The sequence below is a fragment of the Manacus candei genome, unplaced genomic scaffold (genome assembly GCF_025592945.1).
Source record: "Manacus candei isolate 608988 ecotype Guabito, Panama unplaced genomic scaffold, ASM2559294v1 h1tg000014l, whole genome shotgun sequence".
Taxonomy (NCBI): domain Eukaryota; kingdom Metazoa; phylum Chordata; class Aves; order Passeriformes; family Pipridae; genus Manacus; species Manacus candei.
The window spans coordinates 59,653,486-59,678,071 of record NW_026138062.1 but is presented as its reverse complement, the minus strand read 5'-3'; the positions used below and the strand labels follow the sequence as shown (position 1 = coordinate 59,678,071).

The window sequence follows — 24,586 nt, the reverse complement described above, 5'->3', positions numbered from 1 at the left end:
ACATGCAAAAGCCTGGCAGAAACTACTAGGCCCATTGCTTGTTCTAACACTATGGAATACCTGTACCTTACATTGCCAAGCAGACAAAAATTGCCCTTATATTAAAAAGATTTTGGGACAGTGAGAAACATGTTCATCAGTCAGGAGTTTACTGTTGCAGGCCAGACTGTGCTTTCCCCTATTTCTGGAAAAGCAGTAGGTTCAGCTAACTCCTCATTTCAGGACAAAAGCAACAAATGCTAAAACAGCAATACTACTGCATGTCAAGGCTGTCCCCTCTACAAGCAGCACAGAAAGAAGGGTGTATGACTTGGAAAAGTGTCTACAAGTCTTTTGTTCTAAGCAGCAGTAAGTGATCAGCTGCAGCCTTCTGCTCTGGATGGTAACTAACTGCACTGTGGGTTTGACAGCAGCACTTATCATGTGGTCGAGCAATACAGAAGAGTCACTGAGTGAGGGTAACAAAGTCGCTGCTCCTGGACAAGGCCAGGTAAAAGGATGAAGACTATTCAGCTGTTTGGAACACCCTTAAAATATGAAAAAACACCCATTAAAAAAAGCTGTTTTACAAAAACAAAAAAATGGTTGCTACTTTCTTAGCAGAATTCAGGATTTGAGTTACTGAGACAGAATTAGAGTTCAGATGGTTTTACTTTAAAAAAAAATAAAATAATTGAAATTACTTCCTTCAATCCAGGGTCAGACACCTATTGCTGCAAAAATAGAATCAATATCCATGTTCTCAGTAGATTCTTTCCATGCAGGGCCGGGGCTTCCTTCAAGCAGCAGCTGCTTAGGGGTCCCTGCTGTGCTTAGTCTGACATGGGCTGTATCAGCATCAGAACGCTCTTGACTCAGAGGTCCATCCTGGTAGGCGGGGAGGATGAGTGATGCACTTGTCTCACAGACCCCAGAAAGTTCAGAAGGCTTTTGCTGAACAGTTTTCAGAGCTCCCTTCAAGCGTGCAGATGATTTGATCCTCCTTGGACAGAGCCACGCCCCGAGGTACCGCCTTGGCCAGCGTGTGTGTTGGGACCCATACAGGAGGTATTTACGGACAGATGTTTTGACACAGCGCAGTTTTTTCTTCAAGCTTAAAAGGAGGAAGGTGCACAAAACATAACTTTATCAGATACTGAAGTGTTACTTCATTTGGGGTTTGGAGAGGTTTGGTTATTAGCCTTTATCATTTTCCTTGTCATACCAAGGAAACATAACAGCACCTTCTATATAGCACTACTATGGTAGTACCCAGGGCAGTCTGAAGAAAGACAACTCTTGCATCATACAACTGTTACCATTAAACATGCAGATTTTTTAAGTTGCATTTGTTATGTATTTGTGCATTTGTTATGTATTTGTGCATTTGTTAGCCTTTTAGATCCTTTCACAAGTGACTGATGCTAAACAGAATGCTCATGTCAGAGCATCCAGTAACCTGAACTAGTGATCCCGAGTTTAAAAAGAATGGCTTAGACCACTGTGTTTCACTATACTGTAGCAATATACATATTAAAATGTCATCCAGAAATTAAAATTACATCCAGAAATCCCACACCCATGCAAAAACTACCTGCATCCTTGAGCTTCCACGTGGTGCAGCCGGTTGCTTTTCAACAACTTGTTACGCAGAAAATAAGCTTCTGATTTGAATTTATTGTTTTTGCACCACAGAATAGCTTTTCTGAGTGCCTCTGACAGCTCCCCAAATGATGCAGCTGTTTGGACCATCTGTACAAGAGATTCAGTATGCTGTGACTTTGCTACACGAGAGGAAGGTGGTGCCAACTTTGCTTTAAAAGGTGTTGATGCCATGTTTATACCCTGAAACAATAACAGAAATATTAGTCTTTTAAAAAGATGATGTGCCTGGTCCTTTCTGGTGGAGGGGAGCAGAATACTGAAGATTTTGTGAGAACATTCCTTATTTCCCAAGAAGAAAGAGAAAGAGCACTCTTGTTTTGTGGAATACAAAAAGAAGATAATTAGAATTTGTATTCTTGTCTAATACTGAGCTATCTGGTCAGTCACCTGACAAACCAAGAAATGCTCAAATTCCTAAGCAGAAATGAGTAGCCATTTTCTGTGCAAAGCTTCCACACTAACTAGGGTTGTCAGACAAGCAAAAATAAGGCAGGGAAAGGGGACGTTTTCAATCAGGAATATTGTGTTAGTGTCTGTAAAACTGAAAAATAATGTGTAAAAAGATACCCTACAAACCTCTTGTGCTGGATGTCTGGATGGCCTAAGCAAGCTCTTCACATCAATCCCCAGGTGCTTCCCTACAGAGAGAGAGGAGATTTCCTATTACAATGTTGAGATGGTTTTACGTCTTTGCACAGAGATGCTGCAGTGCTTTGCTATGCTGAGCTCTCAGCAGGTTCACACCTGTACTCAGCATTTCCAGGCAGCTCAAGGGGACTACACTCATCTTGCATTGCAGCTGGCAAGGGATGAAGAGGATGCAGAGATTTACAGATGGCTGCAAAGAACTTAATGGGTAAAAGCTTCACACAAACACCTGGATGCCTGCAGTCACTGGCCATAGCCCTGAGTACAGAGAAAGTCTTGGGCACAGACCAGAACCAGCAAGCACAGGATACCTGCATCCTGTACTTATAGCCTTGCCTGCTCTTGTATGGACTGCAGACAGTGTTCTTAGCTTCTCACTATCCTTATCTATGCAGAAGGAGGAAAGTAAAAATAACTATTTTCAGGACCTGGATACTGCATTCATTATCTGCTTCTCTCCAGGCTGTATCCTCTTTAAAACAAACCCTCCAAAAAAATCACAATGCTGACATTATTCACAGCTTTATAAAGGCAAGGTACATTCAGCATTCTCTTCTCCCAAGGACAGGAGAGGGGAGCTTGTACTAGAACCACACTCTGTGGTAAAAGTGCTTGGCTCTGTTGGACAGAAGCTGTGGTCAGTCTGAGATGTCAGAAACCATTTGCACTGTGGCACAAGGCTTTACCTCTGCTGGCTCTGGGCACCAGAACTGTCTCTCCAATATCCATGGGGCACAGGATGCTATGGTTTGTCACACCACTTGTACAGGTTACAAAACTTCTCTTTTTTCCAACCTCTGATACTGCCTCTGCCATTGTTGGGAAGAGCTTCTTCAACCAGCTGGTAGATTTTTTTGTGGTAAGCATTTTAGCCTTTTGCTTCTTCACCTCAGAAGATAGGTTGATTCCAAGGAAGTTACTGATATCAGAAGGGAAGGTAAACCCCTTGATATAAGGCATCTGTTGGGTCTCAGATACCAGCTGAAGTGTTGTTGACAAGACGTCATACAAGGACATGAGGGTCTGCAATACACACCTGTACTGAATCCTGAAGAGAGAAAAGACAAAAAGGTACGGAGTCTTCTCTAAGAAAACTTTATGCCCACTGAACAGCTACCTTAATCTCAAACAGAAGAGATTCCAAACTGCCCTTTCCCTGTTTTCCCTCAGTGCAAGCTTAGCTTTTTACACTCCATCACCCTGCTTTCCTTAAGTCTGAGCCTTAAGGAATGGTTAAGGATCAGAATGTAGGAGTGACTTGACCAGTAAATTCCCAATCAGGAGCCCCTCTGCTTCCCTAGGGTTTTGCAGAGTGCCACACCTGGGACTCATCAGGTTCTCGGGTCACATCCAAATCATTTGCCATGAGGTATTCCCCCAAAAGCACCCTGTACCAACTCAGGCTGATGCCATACAATTGCCTGCTCTATGTTTCCTGGAAAGACAGATTTCTTGTGCCAAAGAACATTTTACTGAGTTCTTCTACACAATGATGTTATTTTCCTGGAAAACTCAGCAGTGTTATAGAACATGTTTATCCCAGCCTTTCCATTTCAGCAGGAGGCAGGACTTGCTTGCTGCACAGTGTACCAGGTGTCAGTGTTTGTGTCAGGCTGGCACTAACACTGTGATTTCATTAGTGCTACATAAAGTTTGCTATGAGCCAAGAACAAAGCCTTCCATAACAGCATGTAAGAAGTCTCTCTCCAGCTGTACAACTCTTCGGGTGCTACAATCAAGTCCAAAAGAATGGAGGGACACCCTCTCCTCCTCCTCCCAACTGAATAAAGCTCACTTAGCAGCAAGGCCTAATTACGAGCCCTTACCCCTGACAGGCACATCAAACAGACAGACAGACAGACAACAAACAACAACTTTGAACACACAAACCATAGCCGGCTCAACAGCCCCAAAGCCACCGTGTTCAGAAGTATGAATTCCTTTGAGCAGAGATGTTTAATGGACAAGCTGAAGATTACAGCAGTTAAGGATAAAAAAGTAAACAGCATGTAATGAGACTTGCTGAACACACCAACTAGAGGCAATTCGCAAGGCGATACCCTGTAATAATTTGGGAGATGAGTATCCAAATTTTGAACTGCTCAAGGCCAGAACAGCAGTCAGCCAACAGCCTGAGGTTCCTACTTAATAACTTGAAAATAAGGTGTTTGGCTATCAAACAAGCTTCAAGTTGCACATACGAATTGCACAGTTGAGTCCATTAGCAATACAGAGCCTCCAGCAGACCTAGGTTTGAATGTCATGAGGTGCTACTAGTGAATTGTAAGAATATTTTTATGATGAAAAAAGGATACAGAAAAGTTTTACTGCAACAGTCCAATAGACGCAGTATGAGCTTGCAGCCTCCCAATACCTTCAGAGCCACTGTTTCCAGCATGGGCTGGCTGGGAACCAAGCACTCTGCATGGGCTTCTGATGTATCTTTCCTACGTTGATACAAGGATGAGAAGATGGTTACGATCTAGCAGCCCCCTCCTTTAGCTCTGCAGATTGAGTTAATGGATAGTATAAAACATAGAATCATGACACTTACTTAGGAATCAGTTCTACCAGAGTTTCAAGGCAGCCCACCAAATTCATTTTCCATAGGCGCTTCAAACATTGTTCTACCTAGAAAAAAAGAAAACTCTTTTGACTGGTATTTTGAGAGACGGGCAGTGTCTTGGTCTAAGAACCATCACTATGTTAAACAACACCTTCCCTTTACCAGTTTAGCAGCACAAACAGCAGGTTTGTGTTATGAAATGTTCTGGGATATTCCTATACCTGCCCTTCATCACTCTACTGTAAAAATGGAATTAAGAGAAGGACTGCAGTAGGTCATGGTTAATTGGTGCTGCATGGTTTCCCCTGCTGTATACAATTACCTTTGGTACTGGCTGTCAAGAACGAAAACACATGAACAAATCAAGAAGGTAAGCACCATTCCTGCTCTGTTTCAAAACAATTATTTGAAGGTACTGACCATCCCTTTCCTGGAAAATCGGTAAGAAGTTTACTTTTCATGCTAAACCAGAAAGTACCTAATAGAGCAGCTTAGGACTATTCTTCCCCCCCTCCCACTATTACAATTAATTGAGAACAAAGCCTCTGTATTACTCCTGCATTCAAAGGTATGTAACTGTAGCTCCTTCAGGTCTCAGCGTGAGCACAAGACACCACGTATTCGTGGAAAAGTGGAAATGGCACCGGCTGCACAGAGCGGTCGCTCACCTGCTGCAGGGCGAGGTAGGGGCGGTGCCGGAGCAGCCTGCTGTGGAACGCGTAGAGCAGGGCGCGCACGACGCGTCCCTCGGCGGCCAGGCCGGGCCCCGACAGCCGCCTCCCGGCCGTGTCGCACCGCCGCCGCAGCACCGACAGCCGTCCCACTGCGGGGGGGAGCCGGACACGGCCTCAGTGCCCGCCGTCACCCCGGCCCCCCGCGCCCCCGGCCCCCACCGCCCGCCCGCCCGCCCGCCCGCCCGCAAGCGCCCGGCAGCGCCTTCAAACGCCCCCCCAGCCCCTCTCGGCACAGCGCCGGGACCTGCGGGGTGTTCGGCCGCCAGCGCCACCGTGGCGCTGCTCGTGGGCCAGGGCACGTCCAGCCGGTTCCACGGCGCGTCCAGCCCGCTGCACGGCACATCCCGCCGGTCCCACGGCACAGCCCACGCCGCCCTGGGCGCCGCCATGTTCCCGCCGCGCGCGGCCTGGGCGGGACCATCCCGGCCGGGCCGGGGGAGGGCCGCGGGCCGGACCAAGTCACGCCGCGGGGGCGAGGCAGAGCCCGGGGCCTGGCGGTGGTGCGCTGCGTTCCCAAGTGTCGTAAGCGAGAAGAGGAATAAATGTAAATTATGAGTGTTACTCACACTTTCCAAACCTCGCAATTCTTCAGTGTCAGCCTCGGGAGCTGGGGCTGTTGGTAGCCAGCGCAGCAGCCGCTGAGCTCCTCCGTGATGCCCGAGAGCCCAGGGGTGACCCCAGACACGGGCCCTGCAACTGCGCCCTCCCATGTGACACACACACCCCTTAAAGTGCAAAAAAATCTGGGAGATCGGCTTCACACCAGTAGCAATTCCTATCTGGATGAGAGGACACAGTCTTAAGCTGTGTGAGGGGAGGCTTAGGCTGGACATAATGAGGAATTTTTTCACAAAAAGGGTGATTACACATTGGAATGGGCTGCCCAGGGAGGCGGCGGAGTCACAGTCCCTGGAGGTGTTTAAGGAAAGACTGGACATGGCACTTAGTGCCACAGTCTAGTAGACTTGGTGGTGGTCAGTCAAAGGTTGGACTTGATGATCTCAGAGGTCTTTTCCAACCCAACTGATTGTGTGATTCTGTGATATCAACACTCTGAACAAGGACAGGCCTTGCTGCCCATACCCCAGGTGCCCACCTGGCCATCCTGGTCCCTGCATGCATTTGTCCCAGCTCCTGGGATTTGCCATGGCAGGGACAAAGGGCCAAGGCCAGGCAGAAGTGAGGCCTGTGGTGAATGCAGGTGTCCCATGGAATTGATTGCTGTAATTTATTAGTGTTGTTAAAATAGTTTCCTACCAAATGGATTGAATTTTTGTGGTCTTCAATGAGTTCTCCTTCCCCAAGTATAAGACATTGTTTCCTGCCTCTTTCCCTCTCTGCCTGTATTGAAATTTCCTAACTGCTAACACTGGTATTCCAATTAAAATATTTGTTGGGAACAATGGAGCTAAATTGGGCACAACTTTTTGTATAGTCTTATCTTCTCTTGATTCCATTTTGTTGTATACTTTCTATTTTCTTTTAAGGAATCTTGTACAAATACAGATTAAAGTGATGTCCTTTTAAAAAGATAGAGCAAAGATTGGCATTAATGGTTGCACCTGTAGGAAAGAGAGATAAGAGCAAACCAAGAGGTAGAACTGAGAAAAGGCTGCTGTGAGCACTTGCCTGGCCTGGAAAGAGGAGTGTTAAGCTTCCTAGACTAAGAGTGAAGGTGAAAGTAAAAATGGAATCTCTGAAGTGTGAGCAGAGGATCACAAAGGTCTCTCTAGCTGAGCTTCTGAGGTGTTTTGAACATCCTATAAGTGAGGAGCAAGCCTGGGCTATCTGCTTTCAGTGTTGCTGTAAAATGGAGCAGTTGGCTCAAGAGCTGTGCCCATCACTCCATTCTGTATTCATAAAAGGTTGTGGGAGTGTCTTGATCCATGCTGATGGTACTGCTTCCTTCAAGGTCTACCACAAGTCTGGTAAGAACATGGGTGCCAAGGGTTGTTTCCTTTAATAGGCTGAAATGGGACAAAGTAGGGAAATTTTCTTTTTCTCTGCTTTTTTTTGTTGGTTTTGTTTGGGTTTTTTTCCCCTCTCCTCTCTCCGTATATTGTCATGAAGCTATTCTCCTGCCTATACTTTATTTCAGAGGACTGTAGATGAATGGTAATACAGATATATGACCTACTAATTTCTCTAGTCATGCTCTATTGAGTCATTTGGTTCCAGGAAATAGCTGGGATAAAAGCTTTTCACCACTTACTTTATTTGAAATAAATAATCTAAAGCTTTATTATATGTCCTGCTCTGTTCATCTTCCAACCTTCATCTTCTTACCTTTGTTATGGTAACTTTCACAGTGGATTTATGATTGCAGTTTCCCTTTTTCTGTCACTGTGTGTAGCCAGCAAGTGGCAACAAGTCTGTTTTATGTACTGCTTGGTGGGGCTGCTGCAGAGGTCAGTGCTAGGCTAACTCTTCAGGGATTAGAGGGGGTCAAAGATCCCATGCCTTCTTATGGTTAAATATCAATTAGCAGACAACAACAACAACAGAGGTAAAAAAACCCGCAGCAGCCATTAGTTTGGGGCTAATGGTTACAATAAGAAGAGCATCTCATGTTGCTTTCTAGCAACATAGGATTTCCCCAAATATAGACCTACTTTCCCCAGGTGGGACTGACTTCAGTCAGAAGAGTTAGTTTCCTTATTATCAAGAATTCTTCCTGTTTCTCTCTCTTGAAAGGGGTTCTAAATGCCTAAGCAGTTTTCTTTCTCCCCCAACCCTCTTTTTTCCCTTTCAGATATTGGCAGCATTCAGCATTCAGAGGACAAGGTAAGCTTGTATCTTTACCTTCATTATGTGTGCAGATAGAATCCTGCTATAGTAAAGGCCAGCTCAGGAGATATAGTTGTCTTTGGAAACTATCAAGGTGCTTAAATTTGCTGTGCCCTGTGAGTATTTCCCCTACAACCTGGGAAAGAAAACAAAATGCTCAGACTGAACTCAAGGAAAGCAATGGGACTGGGAAACAATGTGCACAGATGGTGTCTACTGTGCCCAGAGTCTTGTTGTCTTATTAATGATAACTTAGGGGTGCTAGTTCAGGCCATATAAAATCTTAACTTAAATGGGGAGTACCTCTCATCCTGAGAGATGTGCTCAGCCCTCAGGGGCAGATGAGGGTACATGCATGGCTGGGAATTGAGAGCTGTGACATTCTCCAGTTTGTGCTGCCTTGCTTCCTTGCTCTGTGTCTGCAGCTGTTGGAATGCTTGGGAGTGGTGATCTATGAAGCCCTGGACTGGGGAATTGACAGCCAACTGGAGCGACAACTGAGTGGTCCTTTGGAGAAATTGCTGCGCCTCATGTTGAAACTGGATGATGAGCCAATGAAACCAGAAGTCACCCTGCAGGATGTTATCAAGGTTTCCTTATTCCCACTTAGTAAATGTAGCAACTTTAGAGGAGCTGATGGAACCGTGCAGTTAACCAAGGGGCAAGACCATTTCTGGGTAAAAGCTGGGTAGATTGTTGGAGAACATAGAGGGAGCACGTGGCTTTCCCATCAGAGGGAAAAGGCAATACCATCTTAGGTACTTGCAGGTGCCCATGGAAAAGAATTAAGAAGGAACACTACACATGGCTCTCACACAGCTGTGTCTACAAAGTCCTTCTGTACATAGTCTCCAATTTCAATACCCAGAAGACTGGATATTGAAAAAAAAGTCACTTGTCTGTACTATTCAGTTTTTGCAAAGGCTGGGATTTCAATGTCTCAACTCAAACAGGTATTTGCCTCTCAAACAGAATTTAAAGGTATGAGAAACTTCTCATCCCTCTGTCTGATCTGGGCAGGGGAAAAGAACAGGGTAAGTGACTCCACCTGCTGTGGGTTTTTGTGCTTTGTCGGCACTGCAGGCTTCCCTATTCAGGTACTTATTTCAAAGCACACTCTGTGGAAGACAATATACATAAATTATGCAGTTACTTACATTATCATACATATAAGATTGGACATTTTGCTTCTTTGTTCCTCTGTATCTGTAATAGAAAAATAATATAAAGGGGCCATGAGGAAGATGATTTTTAACCATGGATTGAGGAAACTGAATCTTGCTTTATTCCATCCTCCCATGGTGGTTTTTTTTTTCATTTCAAGATCTCTTTTAAATAGTTGCAATTCTTTCAGGCCTGTGAGGAGCACTTGCCCAGGCCTTCTGAGGCTGCCAGACATTATGAAATGACCTGTAGGAATCTGTTTGCTGAATATATGGAACTTCAAAAGCTTGTGACCATCATCCAAACCTCCAAAGAGGTACATTTGGGATCACCCCTTAGCTGCTATTCCCTCCACCTTCACAGACCCACCAGGTTCTAAAGAAACCTTCCCATTGCACTGAATGTGGAGCATGTAGATGAAGGTCTGTTATCACAATGGGAATGGCTTCTGTCTCTGTGCCTTTTTTACTTATTATAGCATTTAAAAGTTTAGGTGTTTGGGGTTTGTAGGCTTTTCAGATAAACATTAGTAATTTATATTGGATAGATACTGAACAGTGCAATGACCTCATGTGCTTGCTTCTCAGCGACTGAGAAAAATGGATGTGGAAGATTTGGTGGAAAATCCCATTCAAAAGAAGAGAAACTGTGGCGTAAGGGATTTAATTTCTTCATTATGGGCATGGGTTTTTTTCTTCAGCCTTAGCTCTCTGAGGCTTCCCACTGATTCTTCTATGAAAAGTAGAGGTTGAACATATTAAACTGCTTAGGTTTTTTCAGGAGCTTAAGTAGTTAACGACTTGTCTGCAAAACAAGCTGGGGAGTGAACTTGAAGTTAAACTATTTCATATGTCAACCTCACGTGGACATTTATTCTATGTAAATATTGTCTTTGTGGTCCAACTTAAACCACTTCTAAAAATGAAGTTGGAGGCAGTCTTTGGAATAAGTGTCCACAAGCAATTACTCAGGCTGTTTCTTTCTGCAGCTGAGCCCCAAACTCCAGCTCTTGGTGGGAACTGACACCTGCCAAAAGCAATCTGTTCCTTTCTTGTAGCTGGACTGAAAAATCCCAGAAAACTGTTCTGTTGTTGGTAGTACTGGGACGGACTACTTCACTTTTACTTTGTGGGGTCTATGTTGGTTCAGGACTGGCAGGGACTGAAGGCCAGTAGCGCTGTCCATCTTTGTGGCAGCTCCAGCAGCTCAAAGGGGTGAAGGGGGATGAGGTTGGAGATGTCACTTATAGGTTGGGCTCACTGCCTTTCTTGTCTTTGCATTCTGTCCTTCCATAGATCTTGGACTGTATGTTTGGGGCAGAGAAAGCAACTTACTCTGTTCTTTTCAAGGCCCTGCAAAGTCAGAGCTCAATCAGAAACAAACAGCTCTTCCTTCAGGCTGGAGCTCTGCCCAGCATAAACAAATGCACTGTAGTCTGGAGTCTGTGGAGGCAAACAGCAAGCCCCAAGAGACTTGTGGACTCGCTCCCTTTGTCTAAATAGCACTTGCTTTGAAGCATGCTCAAACTATTCGTATGAAAATGTTTGTGAAATGTGTGTTTGGGCATATTCTCAATTTTGTGATCTATTAAAATAAACTGGCAAGCTATCTCAAACCACAAACTCATCAACTGCTATAGCTCTTTTCTGCAGGGAATACATGAATAAATACAAGGACTTTGCTGTGTGGTCTGAAGGCCAGTGTATTTGGCCTCTGCTCCTTCAGGAGACATGAATTCCGAAAGCTGGATGCCTGTTGCAAATCCTCTGCCTCTAGTTTCCAAGTCCCTAAGCACCAGTTGATTGCATCGCTCTGAAAAACTCTTGAGTTTAAAATAACCAGGGTGCTAACTTCACTGGGATCCCACAGATCAGAGCTGATGCCTTGAGTGGTGCTAAGAAGCTAATACTCTCTATGGGCCACACTTTTTTTGTTGACTGCTACAAAACAGGTCTTCTGAAATGCAGACCACAGCCTGACAGCATGCAGGGTTGTACAGTTTCAGCAGAGCTTATCTGTACACGTTACAAGTTGATATTCACCTTGAAATCTAAGCAGATGAGACCTGTTAAAAACACAGCTGTCTTACTGCTCATCTGCTGAACTTAATGCAATAGATTTACGGTGTTGTAGCATTTTCGTGTTGTATTGCACAGGTGTGGGAAGTTTAGGTGGTATTTAACACTACATGGGATGGCCCAAGTAGAATAATTGCAATGATCCAGTCAGTAGGGAAAGAAAAGTATGAGTGATGATGATGTCACCAACGTCTGAAAAATGTTTTGGGTGTGCAAGTTGCTCTGAAATGGACAGCTGAAGACAATTCTTGTCCCAAAACTAATGTGGCAATATTACAGTACAGAAGTCTCTCTTCAGGTCATGTTTTTCAGTCAAGTGCTATAACCGTGTGAAATACAACTCTATAAAGTGCAAACTTCTTGGTGCTATTTCAAAAGTAAAAAAAAAAAAAAAAAAAAGTGCTATTTCAAAAGTCTCTAGTACTGATGGGTTTGCCCAGAGACTTTTGTGTGTTCTCCCACACAGTATTAAATACAGCCTAGGAGATATGGCTTGTATGCGGTCACTCTTTGATAATTCCAGTTCTCTGGAGTTGAGGTATGACTGTACCAAAGCCAGGCTAAAACAATCCAACAAAAAATCTCTCTCCTTGAAGGCAGCCATCAGTCAGAGCTTGTATAAGACTCTTCTGATATTACACCAAGATATCTGAAGGGATAAGTTGAGAGAAGATGCTGTAAGTGGAAAAGGGAGAGGAGTCTAAGTCAAACTTTGTTTTGAGGCAGTTTTCTGAAATGTTTTGCTTCCCTTTCACTGTTTATAATACAATCACTTGTTCTTACTTAATTTGCCATTGGGATCCAGATAAGCTGTTGATTTAGCACTTCCATTACAATGTTGTCTAAACGTGCTATTGAGTTGATTATTTTTTATCCTGTTTTTGTTGGGTTATACTGCATGCCTGAGCATCCTCAGATACTAAAGCAGGGAGAGAATGAGCAGATGTCAGTTTTTAGCTTGTGTCTGCAGGCTGAGACTGCTAATGTATGCTTCTGTGAAGTATGAGATCCCTTCCCAGTTGTCTTCCTCTTTTGTTTGTGGACACTTCAACCCTTGTTTTCTGAAAATTTAGAGGATTTTAATGGTGAGATTTGGGATTTCATTCCCAGTGTTTCCTAGGATTCAGTAATGTGAAAACACTGGTACCTGCAGTGCCAGTGCTTGCAGAAAGAAAATGTGTCTTGCTACCTGGCAGCAAAAGCTGTGTTTTGCTGAAGTACATTCATAAAGTTAATGACAAAATTTGGGAATGAGCCTGGTGAGCCAGCTCCTAGTTTCCTCATGGTAAATTAATCTCTGCAAAGAGAAGCAATTCCCTTCTCTGGTACTGTACCCTGCTCTGAAACTGAGTAGAAGCGGGTATTAAGGACACAACTGTGCGTTTCTGAATAACTTCAGTTTCTAAGCGTGCCCTGTTACGTGGAGGGAGGGGATGCTGCTCAGTGTGTTCTAGCCAGCTATTGACTTGGCCCTTCCTGGTTTCTCCGAGGCATCCCTGTGGCCCAGTGTCATCAGTGAACTGCAGGCTGGCGTGAGGCTGCGCAAGGCCAGTGAGCGACCACAGCGCTGTGTGCCTCCAAAAGAACGGATCCGCTCTCCCTTTGAATTGCTTTTGGATGATATTCAGCACAAGAGATACACCCTACGGAAGGTGAGTGACTTGGAAAGCATCTGCTCTACTTCATGTCTAAGCAGTATGTGTTGAGACGTCTTCTCCAAAAGCTTGTCTTTCTCAAGGGCACTTCAAAGTCCAGAAGTGTCTGGGTATCCCTCTCAGTTGCAACTCAACATTAGATCACCCTGTTTTTCTACCCAAGTGCTTCATTTCCAGTAACTTTTTAAGTCAGCAGTAGTCACAGTTTCATGAAGCTGAATAGTAAACCTCTTCTCCCTCCAGGGGTCAGCCACTCCTTTCCCTGGAGCAGTTATGCTGCCCTGCACACAACAGTTTCATGGAACAGACTCTTGCCTGCCTGTGCTTTCCACCTTGGACACTTATGTCCTTCCAGGCTCCTTAAGCTGAGCTATGCTTGGCAGCATCTCTTACTAGTTTCCTTGCCTTCCCAGATGCCCCAGATGTTCTGGGTGTAGGCAAAAGCAGTTTTGAGACAATCCTTTGCTCAGTCTCAGGCAGAGGCCTCTAGGCAGTGTACTTGAGCTACTGCAGGAGTTTAGTCAGGGTAAAAAAAGTTAAGGCCCTCCCAGGGGCAGCTGCTGTTCTGACTCAAGTGGCAGTGACTTCCAATTTCACCACTTGGTTGGTGAAGATGACCAGATACAAGAATGTCTGGGGTGTCTCTAAAGGCGTGAGATACTCTTTGCTTGCTGCAGCTTGATCTGGGAATGATGAGCAGATCTAAAACATTGGCATAAGGCTTTGTGGCATTGGCATGCTTTGCAAACAGACGTCTTGGCAGAAGATGAGACACAACTCTTCTTGTAATAAAAACCAGTATTACAAAAAGTGAAAACTTTGCCTACCACACTAGACATCAGCTTTTTTTCCTCTTTGTTGGTGCTGCTGGAGTGCAGCAGGTTTATAAGCTTCAGCTAAACCATGCACCTCCATAAAGCCCCAGCTCTTGCTTGGCTTGACTGTGGTTCCAGCCTCCAGGTAAGGCTATGTCATTTCTTTGGCGATAATATCTTTATTGATATATTAATGAACAGTAGTGTAAAGGAGACAGTGCATCATAACTATTTGTGTTCCTTGCGATGTACTGTGTATCAGTGCACTGTGCAGTACAGAACCATAACTCAAGGTGGCAGGATTATCTGGGACTTGATTTTCTCTTTTTTTTTCTTCTTTTAAAAAAACAAAACAAAAAAAACCAAAACCCCCCACACTTTTCTTTTTGAGGAGAAGCACAAACATGTTTGAAGAGTAGTAGACAGAAATGCTCAAAGAAAGCAGAGTGCACGGGTCTTTGTGAAGGCTCTTAAACTAGGATTTCCCCATCTGCAAAGCTATTTTAAAGCTTCTCTAGCAAACAGTGGTCTAATTTGCAAATGAATGAAAGCACAGCTAGTGTGGGAAGCTGTAGTGTTGTTCTACCTGCACTCCCACATGTTCTGAAGTTGTACACACAGGCTCCATAACCTCAAAATAAGAATACGTGAATAAGGCAGCTAAAGACATGGATGTACAATTGACTTTTTTGTCAGTTGTCCCCTATGCAGCTAGCACAGGGCTTGATGCCTCACATGAATATGTGTCCTGCAATTCTATCTTGCTATTGTTCCTAGTTTATGTAGGGCTGTAAGCCAGTCTCTGAGACTCTAGCTTATGCATACAACTGCCTGCTGCTGCAGTTTTTGTTGCAGTTGCTGTTAACCTGTTCATTTGCTCTCCTCCCTGGAGCTGAGTTCTCACTGTTGAAGAGGATGTGATGATGGTGCTTATCAAAATTTGAATACAGTGTTTTCCAGCAGCTTCATGAGCAGTTCATGAGCTGCTAGGGCTGGAAGCCTCTAAGGGCTGTGCAGCACTTCTGATTGCCTCTAGCTTGCCATGGGCAAATCTGTCTCCACTGAGAATCCACATAAGTAAATCTCATCATTCTACACTTCCCAACTAATTTTTTTATGCCATCCCCACCTCCCCCATTGCCAAATCCTGAATTGCACCATTCAGTGTGCCACTGAATGGCAGGGTGTACCAGGAGGAAGGAACTATTGTAGAAAAAGAACTATTTCTTAAGCATCGTTTTTCCTCTTTCAGGTTATCGTTGAGCAAAAACACAAGGACCCCAAAGTTGATGTAGCTGCTCCCAAGCCTCATCTAAAGCTGGTAGGTGACCTGGTGCTGCATCTGATGATAGCAAAAAAAGGTAATTCTGGAGTGACAGAACAGCTTCAAGGAACATAGAGGTAATGCCTTAGCTACTGGTTTGTGTTTGGGAGGGGGATATATTAACTTTTTGAGCAGATCCTCCTGCCAAAACCAGGGCCTAGGAAAATGAGAGTTGACATCTTCATAGGAGAAAGGTGATCAGTCTTTCTTCCACTGCTTCTTTCATTTGGAACATTTTGTGGTCCTGAAAGAACTTCTGAAGTTCTCAATTTCAAATTTGAGAGTCACCAAAGTATTCTACTATGCCCAGTGCTGGAGGGTGTCTCCTGTGCAGGGCCTAGTGCCCTCTTGAGTGACAGGCACTTGTAAAACAGTGCCATTGCTGATGGATTTTTCTGTCACCACTGGTCTCCTTGCTCTATCCACTGGCTCTTTGTGGTGCTGTGCTTTGCCTGCAGGTGTTGGAGAGGCAGCTGAAAGAGTGTGTGCCATGTGAGACCAGCTGGCATGAATGGTCCACGGTAGAAATAAAACAACCACAGAAGCTTCAGTCAGCAGCAGCACAGGAAAAAGGGAGCAGGCCCAAAGGTACCTGCTCCAAAATAGTGGCTGGCCTTTGAAATGAAAGCCCATTTATTTTTTCAATAACATTTATAATGCAAAGGGGATGGCAATGCAAATTTTGTGTTAGAGGTGGTTTGGCATAAGAATAGTTATTTCTAGAAAATCTGTCTGTGGCTTATTAAGACTCAAAAGATGGTTCAACTTACCCATTTTTTTATGGATGTTCAAAATTGTCCACTAAGTGGGAGGGCAGAATTTTGACCATCACCTAACACTAAAAGTTTATGTAACCATCATGACAAAGTCTGGCCTAATCTCAAATTCTGATCTGTGGGTATCAAATTTGTAATTTTCTTGTCCCAGCACAATATCTCATTTAGTCTGTGTGTATGGGGGTTTTTGTTCTCCCTCTCCCCTGCAGAAATGCTTTTGACACCAAATACAGCCTCGAACTCTCCAAGTGACAGTTTTTTAACTCTCCAAGATGCCAGTACTGAGTTCAAAGTTGTCAACACTAAAACACAGCAGCTGGGACCAGGAGTTCAGGTAAGGCTTTAAGTGAAAGGACTATGGGGGGGCATTAGAGCTGCAAATACACACATAGCCTGGAAGGTCAGGTACAAATCCTAGTGTAGGAAATCTTGTCTCAAAAGTGAACAAATGTGGTACTGTTGGGTTCACTGAAGTTCTTTTCTCTACAGAAGCACATATCATATTCAGACAGTTCTGTTTGTGGCATGACTGCAGCCTATAGGTACAGCGTATACAATCCCTTCTCTCTGACCAGTGCTAGGACCTGAGGAACTGGCCTGAAGCTGTGTCAGTGGAGGTTTAGGTTAGATAATAGGAAAATGTCTTTCACCCAGAGGGTGGTTGGTCACTGGAACAGGCTCCCCAGAGAAGTGGTCACAGCACCAAGCCTGACAGAGTTCAAGAAGTGTTTGGACAAGAGTGTGATTCTTGGGATGGTCCTGTGCTGGTCTAAGAGTTGGACTTTTCTTGTGGGTACCTTTCAGCTCAGGATAGTCTATGATTCTATAGAACCAAGGCCTGCTCTGGTCTCTTAAAACTAGATCCTGCAGAAGTTTTAATATGCATGGGAGTCTGGCCAATCTTACAGTGAGGCATTTGATGCTAGGGGTATTGATGTATTTTGGTTTCACATGGTATGTGAGCTCATGGAAGGAAAACTTAATTACTTATTTTTAAGAAGTAACTTGATTGGTAAATTCCCACTCTTCTGTCTATGGAGTTATTTTGGGAGCACCATTCCTCAATAAACCACGATGTCGTTGGGTTATTTTACTCCTGGCACGATCATGAAAAGCTTGACTTACTTGGTTCTGGGATTCAGCCTGAGCATATTCAGAAATTCTGTGGAACAGAATTTAAGCCCTAAAACATCATGTCTAGCACAGATGCTCTGGCATACAAACAGGAATCTGTTTTCTGTAAATATTTCTGTCTGAAATGCAGTTGCTTAACTGAGGAAGGCGGATATGAATTAATAAAAGCAGAAAATCTCAGCTATATTTGCCCCCATCTGTGCTACTTGGAGGAATGTTCAGCATTCGAGAACCCTGTAGTTGATGTATTACTGCTAAACTAGAAGGACCTTCATATGGAGACTAATATAATCAAATTTGTTTTCTGCTTTTCTAGAGAAGGTAGAAACAATGCTGTTGAGATACAGCACTGGGTTTGAGTTGGGTTAGCGAGTTGGGTTGGTCATAGTCTCTTGAACTGTTCTCCAATGTTGCTGTGTGTCAACTGGAGCCAAGAATATGGTTCCAATGTACTACATGGGTTGCTTAGGGAAGATTTTGCAAAGTTGGTTCCTGAACAGATGAAACTTTCATATTAGTATCCACATTGAACTTGGGAGAGAGAGAGCAGATGAGCTGGAAATTTCACGAACTTGGCTGGAGCTTCCTGGTTGTGGAGTGCAGAGGAGGGTTAACTTTATATTCCAAGAAGTAATAGAAAGTTCCTAAATGTACTCCGTTGATTTCTTTCTTTGCTTCATTTTTGAGTGAGCCTGAACATTTCTGGTCAGTCCTGGGTATCCTGGTTTTGTTTAGCAGCAGTACTTCTGCTGAAGTGGGTTTAGTGTCTCGCTTGCAGCTTATGAACATCCTGTCCTCTGATCTGCAGGAAACCACTCTCAAGCTGCCTGACAGCACCTGCCTGTCCTCCAGCAGGTCATCGCTAGTATCCTACAACAGCACAGGTCAGTGTACTTCCAGCTGCATGTCCAAACCAGGTGACAAAGTAGTCAGTGGCCTGCTAGGTTCCCAAAGCCTTAGGTTGGGCTCACTGTACACTTTCTTTTCACTCTGATCACTTGGAGTTACTTTACAAGAAGAGCTCTAACACTAAGTAATGAGTCTGGGGAGGTGCCCTTAGAAAACCATTTCTCTGCAGTTGACTAAAGCCTGTGTAGTTCCTGCAGCTTCAAAACAATGATACCATGTCCCCAAAGGCCTAACTGGAATTTGCAGTAAAAGCTAAATGAATGTTTTGAATATTCAAGTAGAAAGAGCACCACTTGATTTCATTAAACTAAGTGGTGCTAATGAAGCCTCATCATTGCCTACTGACAAACATAATTACTGTAACCTCTGCTTTTTGTGATCTGAGCAGATGGGGTGGAGGAGGAGAGACATGAGCCTTGCAACCTTCAGAGGATAGTGTAGTGCTCTTGAGTGTTTTTTGGGATGAATGCTTAAAAGCTGCCAGTTAGTTTTCTGCACCCTAAAACTCTCTCTTCCTATCCAGGTCTCACTGCAAATTCCCTGTGTTCCCCATATCCACCCACACTAGGAGACGTTAAACCCAAGAGTTTCCTGAATACTGGCCAACAGCAACTGCCTCCTTACAGAAGAAGGTCCAGATCTTTAGAGACTGGCCTTCAAAGCAAGGAACTTGTAAGTCCAACATGTCAGCTAGCAGCCCTGGTCTGATAGATCTTGTAATGACTAGAGCTTGCACCTTGATCCTCATGTAAGCACTGAGCATGCTCTGTGGTTTTTATCTTGGGACATATTGTATACTGATCTGAAGTTGGTATATTATTCTCTCACTGGAGACAGCTTAAGAGAGGGCTGGATGCTGCAGTGTCCTTGCAGTGCCTTCCCAGTTTGAATGATATGAAATAGTTGTTTCTCATACAAGAAGAAAAAAATACCTCTGTATTACTTGAAAATGTCCATCAAGACTTCCTCAAGCAGACTGTAGTTGACAGTAGGACTGTCCTGCTTTCTTCATCTCCCCTCATTCTTTCTAGATTCTAATATGTTCACAAGTGTCCCTTAAGCTGCAGTAAAGGGAACAAGCAGTTGACAAACTGTAGATAGCGCAGCATTGGTGACTTCTAAATATATCATGTATGCAGTACTGAAGTCATCAGGCTCTGGATGATGGTAGTGAGAGAAATGCTGGGGTTTGTGTGCTTCTGTGCAACTTTCTGAATTATGGCCTTGCCCTGTTCTGTCCTGACAAGGTGTGCTGTGCCCTTGCTTCCTTCTTTCCTTCTGCATCTCTCTCTACCTGACCTTGGCAAGTCTCTAAACTGACCTGAGGACTCTGAGACCTCTTTGTTCAGCAGTGGGCTGGGGGATGCAGGTGGGTTGGGTTCCCCAGGTCTCTCCTGGTAGACCACCAAACTATAGTTGCCATGTGTGTGGGGCCAGTGATTCCTGGGAAAGAGAAGGCAAGACAGTGCTGTACTGTGCTGTGGAAAGGGATCTTTGTACTCAGGAGGGGCCAGGGTGGCATCTGTTCTGTGGTCTGTTCCAAAGGGTAAAATTCCCCGAAGACTGGCTCTGGAGATGGTATTAGCTGCTATAGTGACCAATGGATCTGCTTCCTTTATGATGTGTCAGGAACCTGCTTGAAAACTGTAGCAATCACTAAACTCCCTGTAGTATTTTCTCCGCTAGCATCATCAAACAGTCAACCGATATTCCCCATCATGGGCAAAACTCGGTTTTGGAGACAAATGCTCCTCAGCCTTTGGGACCCAGTTTTGAGGATAACCTCCCCAGATAGCTGCTTTCTTCAGCCTTCTCCAATGTTTAACTTCTGCCTTTCAACAGGACTGTCTCTTTCCTACCAAGTGGCCATCACCAACCATTGCTGAGCTGATTGGAACCAGATATTCAGAGATGGTGCTGAAAGGGCAAGACTTCTTTCAAAGGGGTGGTGATGGTGTCTTTCTAAGAGCAAAGGTATGTTTCCTCTTCTTCTCTTTGTGCTATCCAGCTATATAAAAGCTGTCTGGTTTTATGACCCTCAGTGCCAAACTGCTGAGGTGCCCTTTGCCTCAACTTATCCTGTTCATAACAGCTGATCCGAGTTTGGCCCTAGGCTGGAAACAGTTTTTAGTACTTGTGCAGTGATGGCTTATAATCCAGTTTAAACTCTGTAAATTCCTTAGAAAGTAACCCAGCCTTTGCTTTTTACTTCTTGTCTGTGATTTCCATGCTAGGAGAGCTGACTGCTGTGACTGTGGGTGAGTTCTGAAATCCTGAAGTAAATAGTTGGGATTTGGTACTGCTAAAGAGTGAAAATGAGGCTCCCACACCCGAGTTGACCTAACTCAAACCACCTTGCTGAGTGGACACAAAGGTCGGGGAGATGAGAGGGACAGAGAATGACCTGCAGCACAGGACTGTTGGCTGTTCACATTTCTTGACTACTGCCTTACTCACTGAGTCTCCTTTAGAGGGGGTGTTGCAGCCAGCCCCTTCAGAACAGATGTCCTGAGTACAAGCCCTTTGCAACACAGATGTGAGGAAGTCTGTGCTACTGGGCTTATGGGTCAGCTTCTTGCCCTCATTTATTTAGCAGTACAGACAGAGTCAAAGGGTTCTAATAGCAAAGCTATGCTACTTCCACAGTCTGTCTGATGCTCCTGAGACTGAATTCTTGTTTTTATCTCACCTTACCGACCTTGCTTTAACTTGCCTGTTCTATGCCTATTCAAAAATGGCTCTTATCCCCTTTGTGTTCTTGCTGCTGAAGTTTTTTTAGCTTTCTCAAGCTCTACTTCTCAAGATAATATCACTTCTGACTGCCAGCTGTGTATGAATGTGCTCTTTCTTATAAAGTTCAAGCGACTCATCAGCTTCCTTATGACTCATTTTTTGCTTCAGGATTGAATTCAAATTTGCCCTGATTTAATCTCTTTGGGATTGCTGCAGTCTACCTCAAAGAATGTCTCTCTTCTTCCCTCTCTCTTAACTAGCTACTGTTACACTCTTACACAATACATCTATTGTTTGCTCCAGAGCCTTTTTTTAAACTCCTGTTGTCTGGCAGCTGCCCCAAACCTCTGCATCATAAAAACACTGGCCTACAAGTAAGAATTTTTTTTGCCTTTTTAACTTTTAATTCCTGTGTCTTTGCTATCCTTTATTCGACCTCTGTTATTGTATATGGATCTAAAGCCTTTAGAAGGTTGGTTTATATGCTTGCTCTTTGACAGGCAGTGGATACTGTTGGTACAAAGATATTTCCCTTTTGCATTCACAAATAACTTTCCTTTCCACAGATCTGTTTCAGCTGCCATAAGCAGATGTTTCTTAAGTGGCCTTACAACTGTTACCTCTGCAGCAGGTGAGCTGGTACAAAAAGGGTGAATGTGGAGGGGGAAAAGAGTGAAAGAATAGGGCTGAAAATACCCAGTATTCAAAGACTTGTAGTACTGGATAGGAACAGGTTGCTGAGCCCTTCAGTTTTGTCTTACTGCACAAGCCAGGCTGAAGTGTCTACAGCTGCAGAGGATGTGGAAAAGTTTGTCTCTGAAGTGGTATCTCAGTTTTAATTCTTAGTATTAAGCTAGCAATAACCAAATTTACTGTGCCAGTATTAAATTCAATTTCTCTGAGATCACTCTGAATTTTGCTCTAAAGATTGAATTTAACTTCAGACAAGGGCTTGAACAGGTTCTGGGAGAGGGTCTTCACCAGAATCCTCTGTTGAGGACTGAAAAGGAGAACTCCAGACCTTGTGACTGGGGAAGTCGGACCTACTTGTATCCACTTAGTTGTCAGAAACTTTCTGTTCATGGAAGAGGGAGAGAGATACTTCAGGCTCATTAAGGCTCACTTAAATCTATTTGAAGCAGTGGTGAAGCACTGAATTGATTACAAGCAGCAAGTAAACAACCACTGGAAATTGAGCAACTGTCTGGTGGTAGTGCTGGGTGAATTTTAATGAGGATTTGCAGAGAAAGCCTTGAAGCTATGGATGCTGACACATTTCAGATGAATTAAACAACCATAAATAGGAGAGCTGGCAAACTGAATGGGGGAGTTCTAAGCTTTCTTACTTTGCCATCAAGCAATTCTGCCACAATCACAAATTCTGACTTACTTGGGAAAGTCACCTTTAGCTGCCATATTAGTATCTGCTGAGCTTTACTCAAATGATAATGCTGGGAACTTTTTCTTTCAGTGTTGTCTGCTGTGACTGCTGCATCAAGGCAAGTCTAGTCTGTACAACAGCGTATGAGTTTTTTACATTTTCTGTTTTCCCAATGCCTCACCTAGTCATAGGAAGCTTTCCTTCATCCCACTGATACCTCAAATCTACCCTCTACCTTATTTCTAAGAAAACAGAAAAGGGAATATTATGAGGTGCAAAAGCAGCAAGGGTGCTGCAGACATCTCTTGTCATACTCAGCTAAAACAACTCTGGTTCCTCTTTCATCCTGTGTAAAGTGGTTGGGATTACACTGTGATCTATTTATACAAGGGTCAGAAAGTTCACTGCATTAATGTCTACCTTTTAAGTGCACTAATAAATCAATTGCATGCCATGCAAATTCTCCTGCTAAGCAGGAGGATGTGTTTCCTGGAGAACTCAGGTGACTTGTGTTGTGATTCTAGATGTCGATGCCCTTCCGAACATGCATACATCTTCCACTTTACTTCCTAAAATTTTTGAGACTCTCCAGAGAGGACGACCCAGCTACTGAAGAGCAGAAGAGCTCAGAGTTGCTTCATGAAATAGAGCACGGGCAGTATTTTGGGTAAGCTGGGACAGGGATGTTCTGGTTTTACCTTGAAAGATGTTACCAGTTACTTATGCAAATCTACAAACATGCAGACAGCGGTATGTAGTAGTAGGTTGGTCAGCTGAATGTTCTGCTGAATTACTGGTTTAGTCCCTGGTCTAACTGGTGTATAGTTCTCTGGAAGTATTGTGGATTTTAGATGACCAAAAGGGAGGATGTGAAGGTGCTCTGAAGTAGATTTTCCTTTCTAACTATTAGGTTTCTGATGTGGATTTAGAAGTGTCCACATTAGCCCAGACATGGAAAATCCTTTGCAATAGCTTCAATTGTATAAGAATTTCCAGACTGCATTACATTCTATCCCCCACAGCTGGAGGTCTGTCACTACAACCCAGGCATAGCCCCTTTATACCTACAAATCAAATATGTTAATTGTCTTAAGCATAACTGACTGAAGAGTAATGCCATAAATGGTTTCTCATTTTCCCTCCACACATATACAGACACCCTTTCCTTTTTGTCCCCAGAAAATGAACTATTCCAAAGAGAGCTTTTGACAGTTCTGAGTGGAAAAGACAGACCATGTGTGTATAAGTGCAATATCTAAGACTGAAAACATACATTATCTCTTCTCTATGTTCTCATCTTCCCAAAACAGTTAAGTGTTCTACTGGAGGAACTGGTGTCTTTTTTTTTTTCTTTCTTCTCTGAAACCATTCTTTAATGTAGCCAGAATAAAGTCACAGCAGTTTCTGGTTCAAAGACTTGTATGTCAGTTGCCAAAAAGCAGGGGTAGCGTTCACTACTGAAGTTAACTGCGTGGGGCAGGCAGTGGTTTGGTCTGTCTTACAATGCAGGTGCTGTAGAAGAGGTCTGAGAGACTGCATTGCTGTCATACTTCAGGATGGCAAAAAAAAATCCTGCTGCATGAGGATGCAGCCACAACCTTGAATCAGACATAGATAGTCATTAGCCCTTTGACATACTGACGATAAAGTGTCAGTAAATGAAAGTGTTCTGGTGCTTAGTAGCCTTCCTAAGTGGTGCTGACGGCTCTTTTGAACTCATGCAGTTACCTAAATCACTTAGCAGCCTGGGGGGAAGGGTGGAAGAGCACCATGCCCTCTAATAGAAACCTGGGTCAGCTTTCCTGCTTTTGTTTTTCCCTCTCCCTCTCCAGTGTACCCGTTATTTTGGAGCCACGTTGCTTAGCACGGCCTCTGTGCTGTTACACAGGGGCCATGGCAGACTGGCTGACTGCAGACATCTGTACCCGCTGTGAGCAGTACCTGATGAATGTGGCTTCCTGTCAGCAGCAAAGCATCCCTCCCAGAAGAACTTCCTGGGCTTGATCCAAACTGCAATAACTATACCATACATTTCTCCTGTCACTTGTTCTGTACCTGAAATAAATGAAACAGCTTTATGCACCTATTGACATAAAGACCTGATTAGAAGACCTCCCTGCTAGTCAGTCTAAGCAGGAAGCACAGTTAGTATTTCTGTATTGTGAAGTATTCTAAAGCTTTGTGGGTTTTGGAACTGTTTTGATTCTTTTTATGTTTCTTTAAGGAAAATAAACGTTG

General features: G+C 43.9%; 2 protein-coding genes across 2 annotated transcripts; one reads left to right on the top strand and one right to left on the bottom strand.

Moving 5' to 3' along the window:
* Positions 1 to 65: 65 nt before the first annotated feature.
* NEPRO (nucleolus and neural progenitor protein) lies at positions 66 to 6,458 on the bottom strand. Its single transcript, XM_051781021.1, has 9 exons — positions 6,159 to 6,458; positions 5,527 to 5,681; positions 4,847 to 4,923; positions 4,608 to 4,739; positions 4,183 to 4,260; positions 2,979 to 3,340; positions 2,221 to 2,282; positions 1,574 to 1,824; positions 66 to 1,093 (listed from the first exon to the last, which is right to left on the bottom strand). The coding sequence occupies exons 3-9, from the start codon at positions 4,891 to 4,893 to the stop codon at positions 700 to 702; spliced, it is 1,326 nt and encodes a 441-aa protein (XP_051636981.1). The 5' UTR covers positions 4,894 to 4,923; positions 5,527 to 5,681; positions 6,159 to 6,458; the 3' UTR covers positions 66 to 699.
* On the top strand, positions 5,212 to 24,586 carry LOC127467428 (protein spire homolog 1-like). The gene is made up of 16 exons (XM_051779376.1): positions 5,212 to 5,228; positions 5,828 to 6,114; positions 8,345 to 8,376; positions 8,805 to 8,969; positions 10,131 to 10,196; positions 13,112 to 13,273; positions 15,344 to 15,412; positions 15,874 to 16,003; positions 16,401 to 16,525; positions 18,134 to 18,209; positions 18,758 to 18,906; positions 20,077 to 20,208; positions 21,534 to 21,598; positions 22,439 to 22,466; positions 22,873 to 23,015; positions 24,181 to 24,586. Exons 1-16 carry the CDS (start codon positions 5,212 to 5,214, stop codon positions 24,350 to 24,352), a joined length of 1,818 nt encoding a protein of 605 aa, XP_051635336.1. The 3' UTR covers positions 24,353 to 24,586.

Excerpts from the sequence above, each read along its gene's own strand:
- NEPRO (XM_051781021.1), bottom strand. The coding sequence starts at position 4,893 with ATGAATTTGGTGGGCTGCCTTGAAACTCTGGTAGAACTGATTCCTAA. Across the intron at positions 4,740-4,846 it reads CTGGTAGAACTGATTCCTAA|GAAAGATACATCAGAAGCCC; the intron begins GTAAGTGTCATG and ends GTATCAACGTAG. Across the intron at positions 2,283-2,978 it reads GGTGCCCAGAGCCAGCAGAG|GGAAGCACCTGGGGATTGAT; the intron begins GTAAAGCCTTGT and ends CTCTCTCTGTAG.
- LOC127467428 (XM_051779376.1), top strand. Across the intron at positions 8,970-10,130 it reads CCCTGCAGGATGTTATCAAG|CGACTGAGAAAAATGGATGT; the intron begins GTTTCCTTATTC and ends CTTGCTTCTCAG. Across the intron at positions 23,016-24,180 it reads GAGCACGGGCAGTATTTTGG|TGTACCCGTTATTTTGGAGC; the intron begins GTAAGCTGGGAC and ends CTCCCTCTCCAG.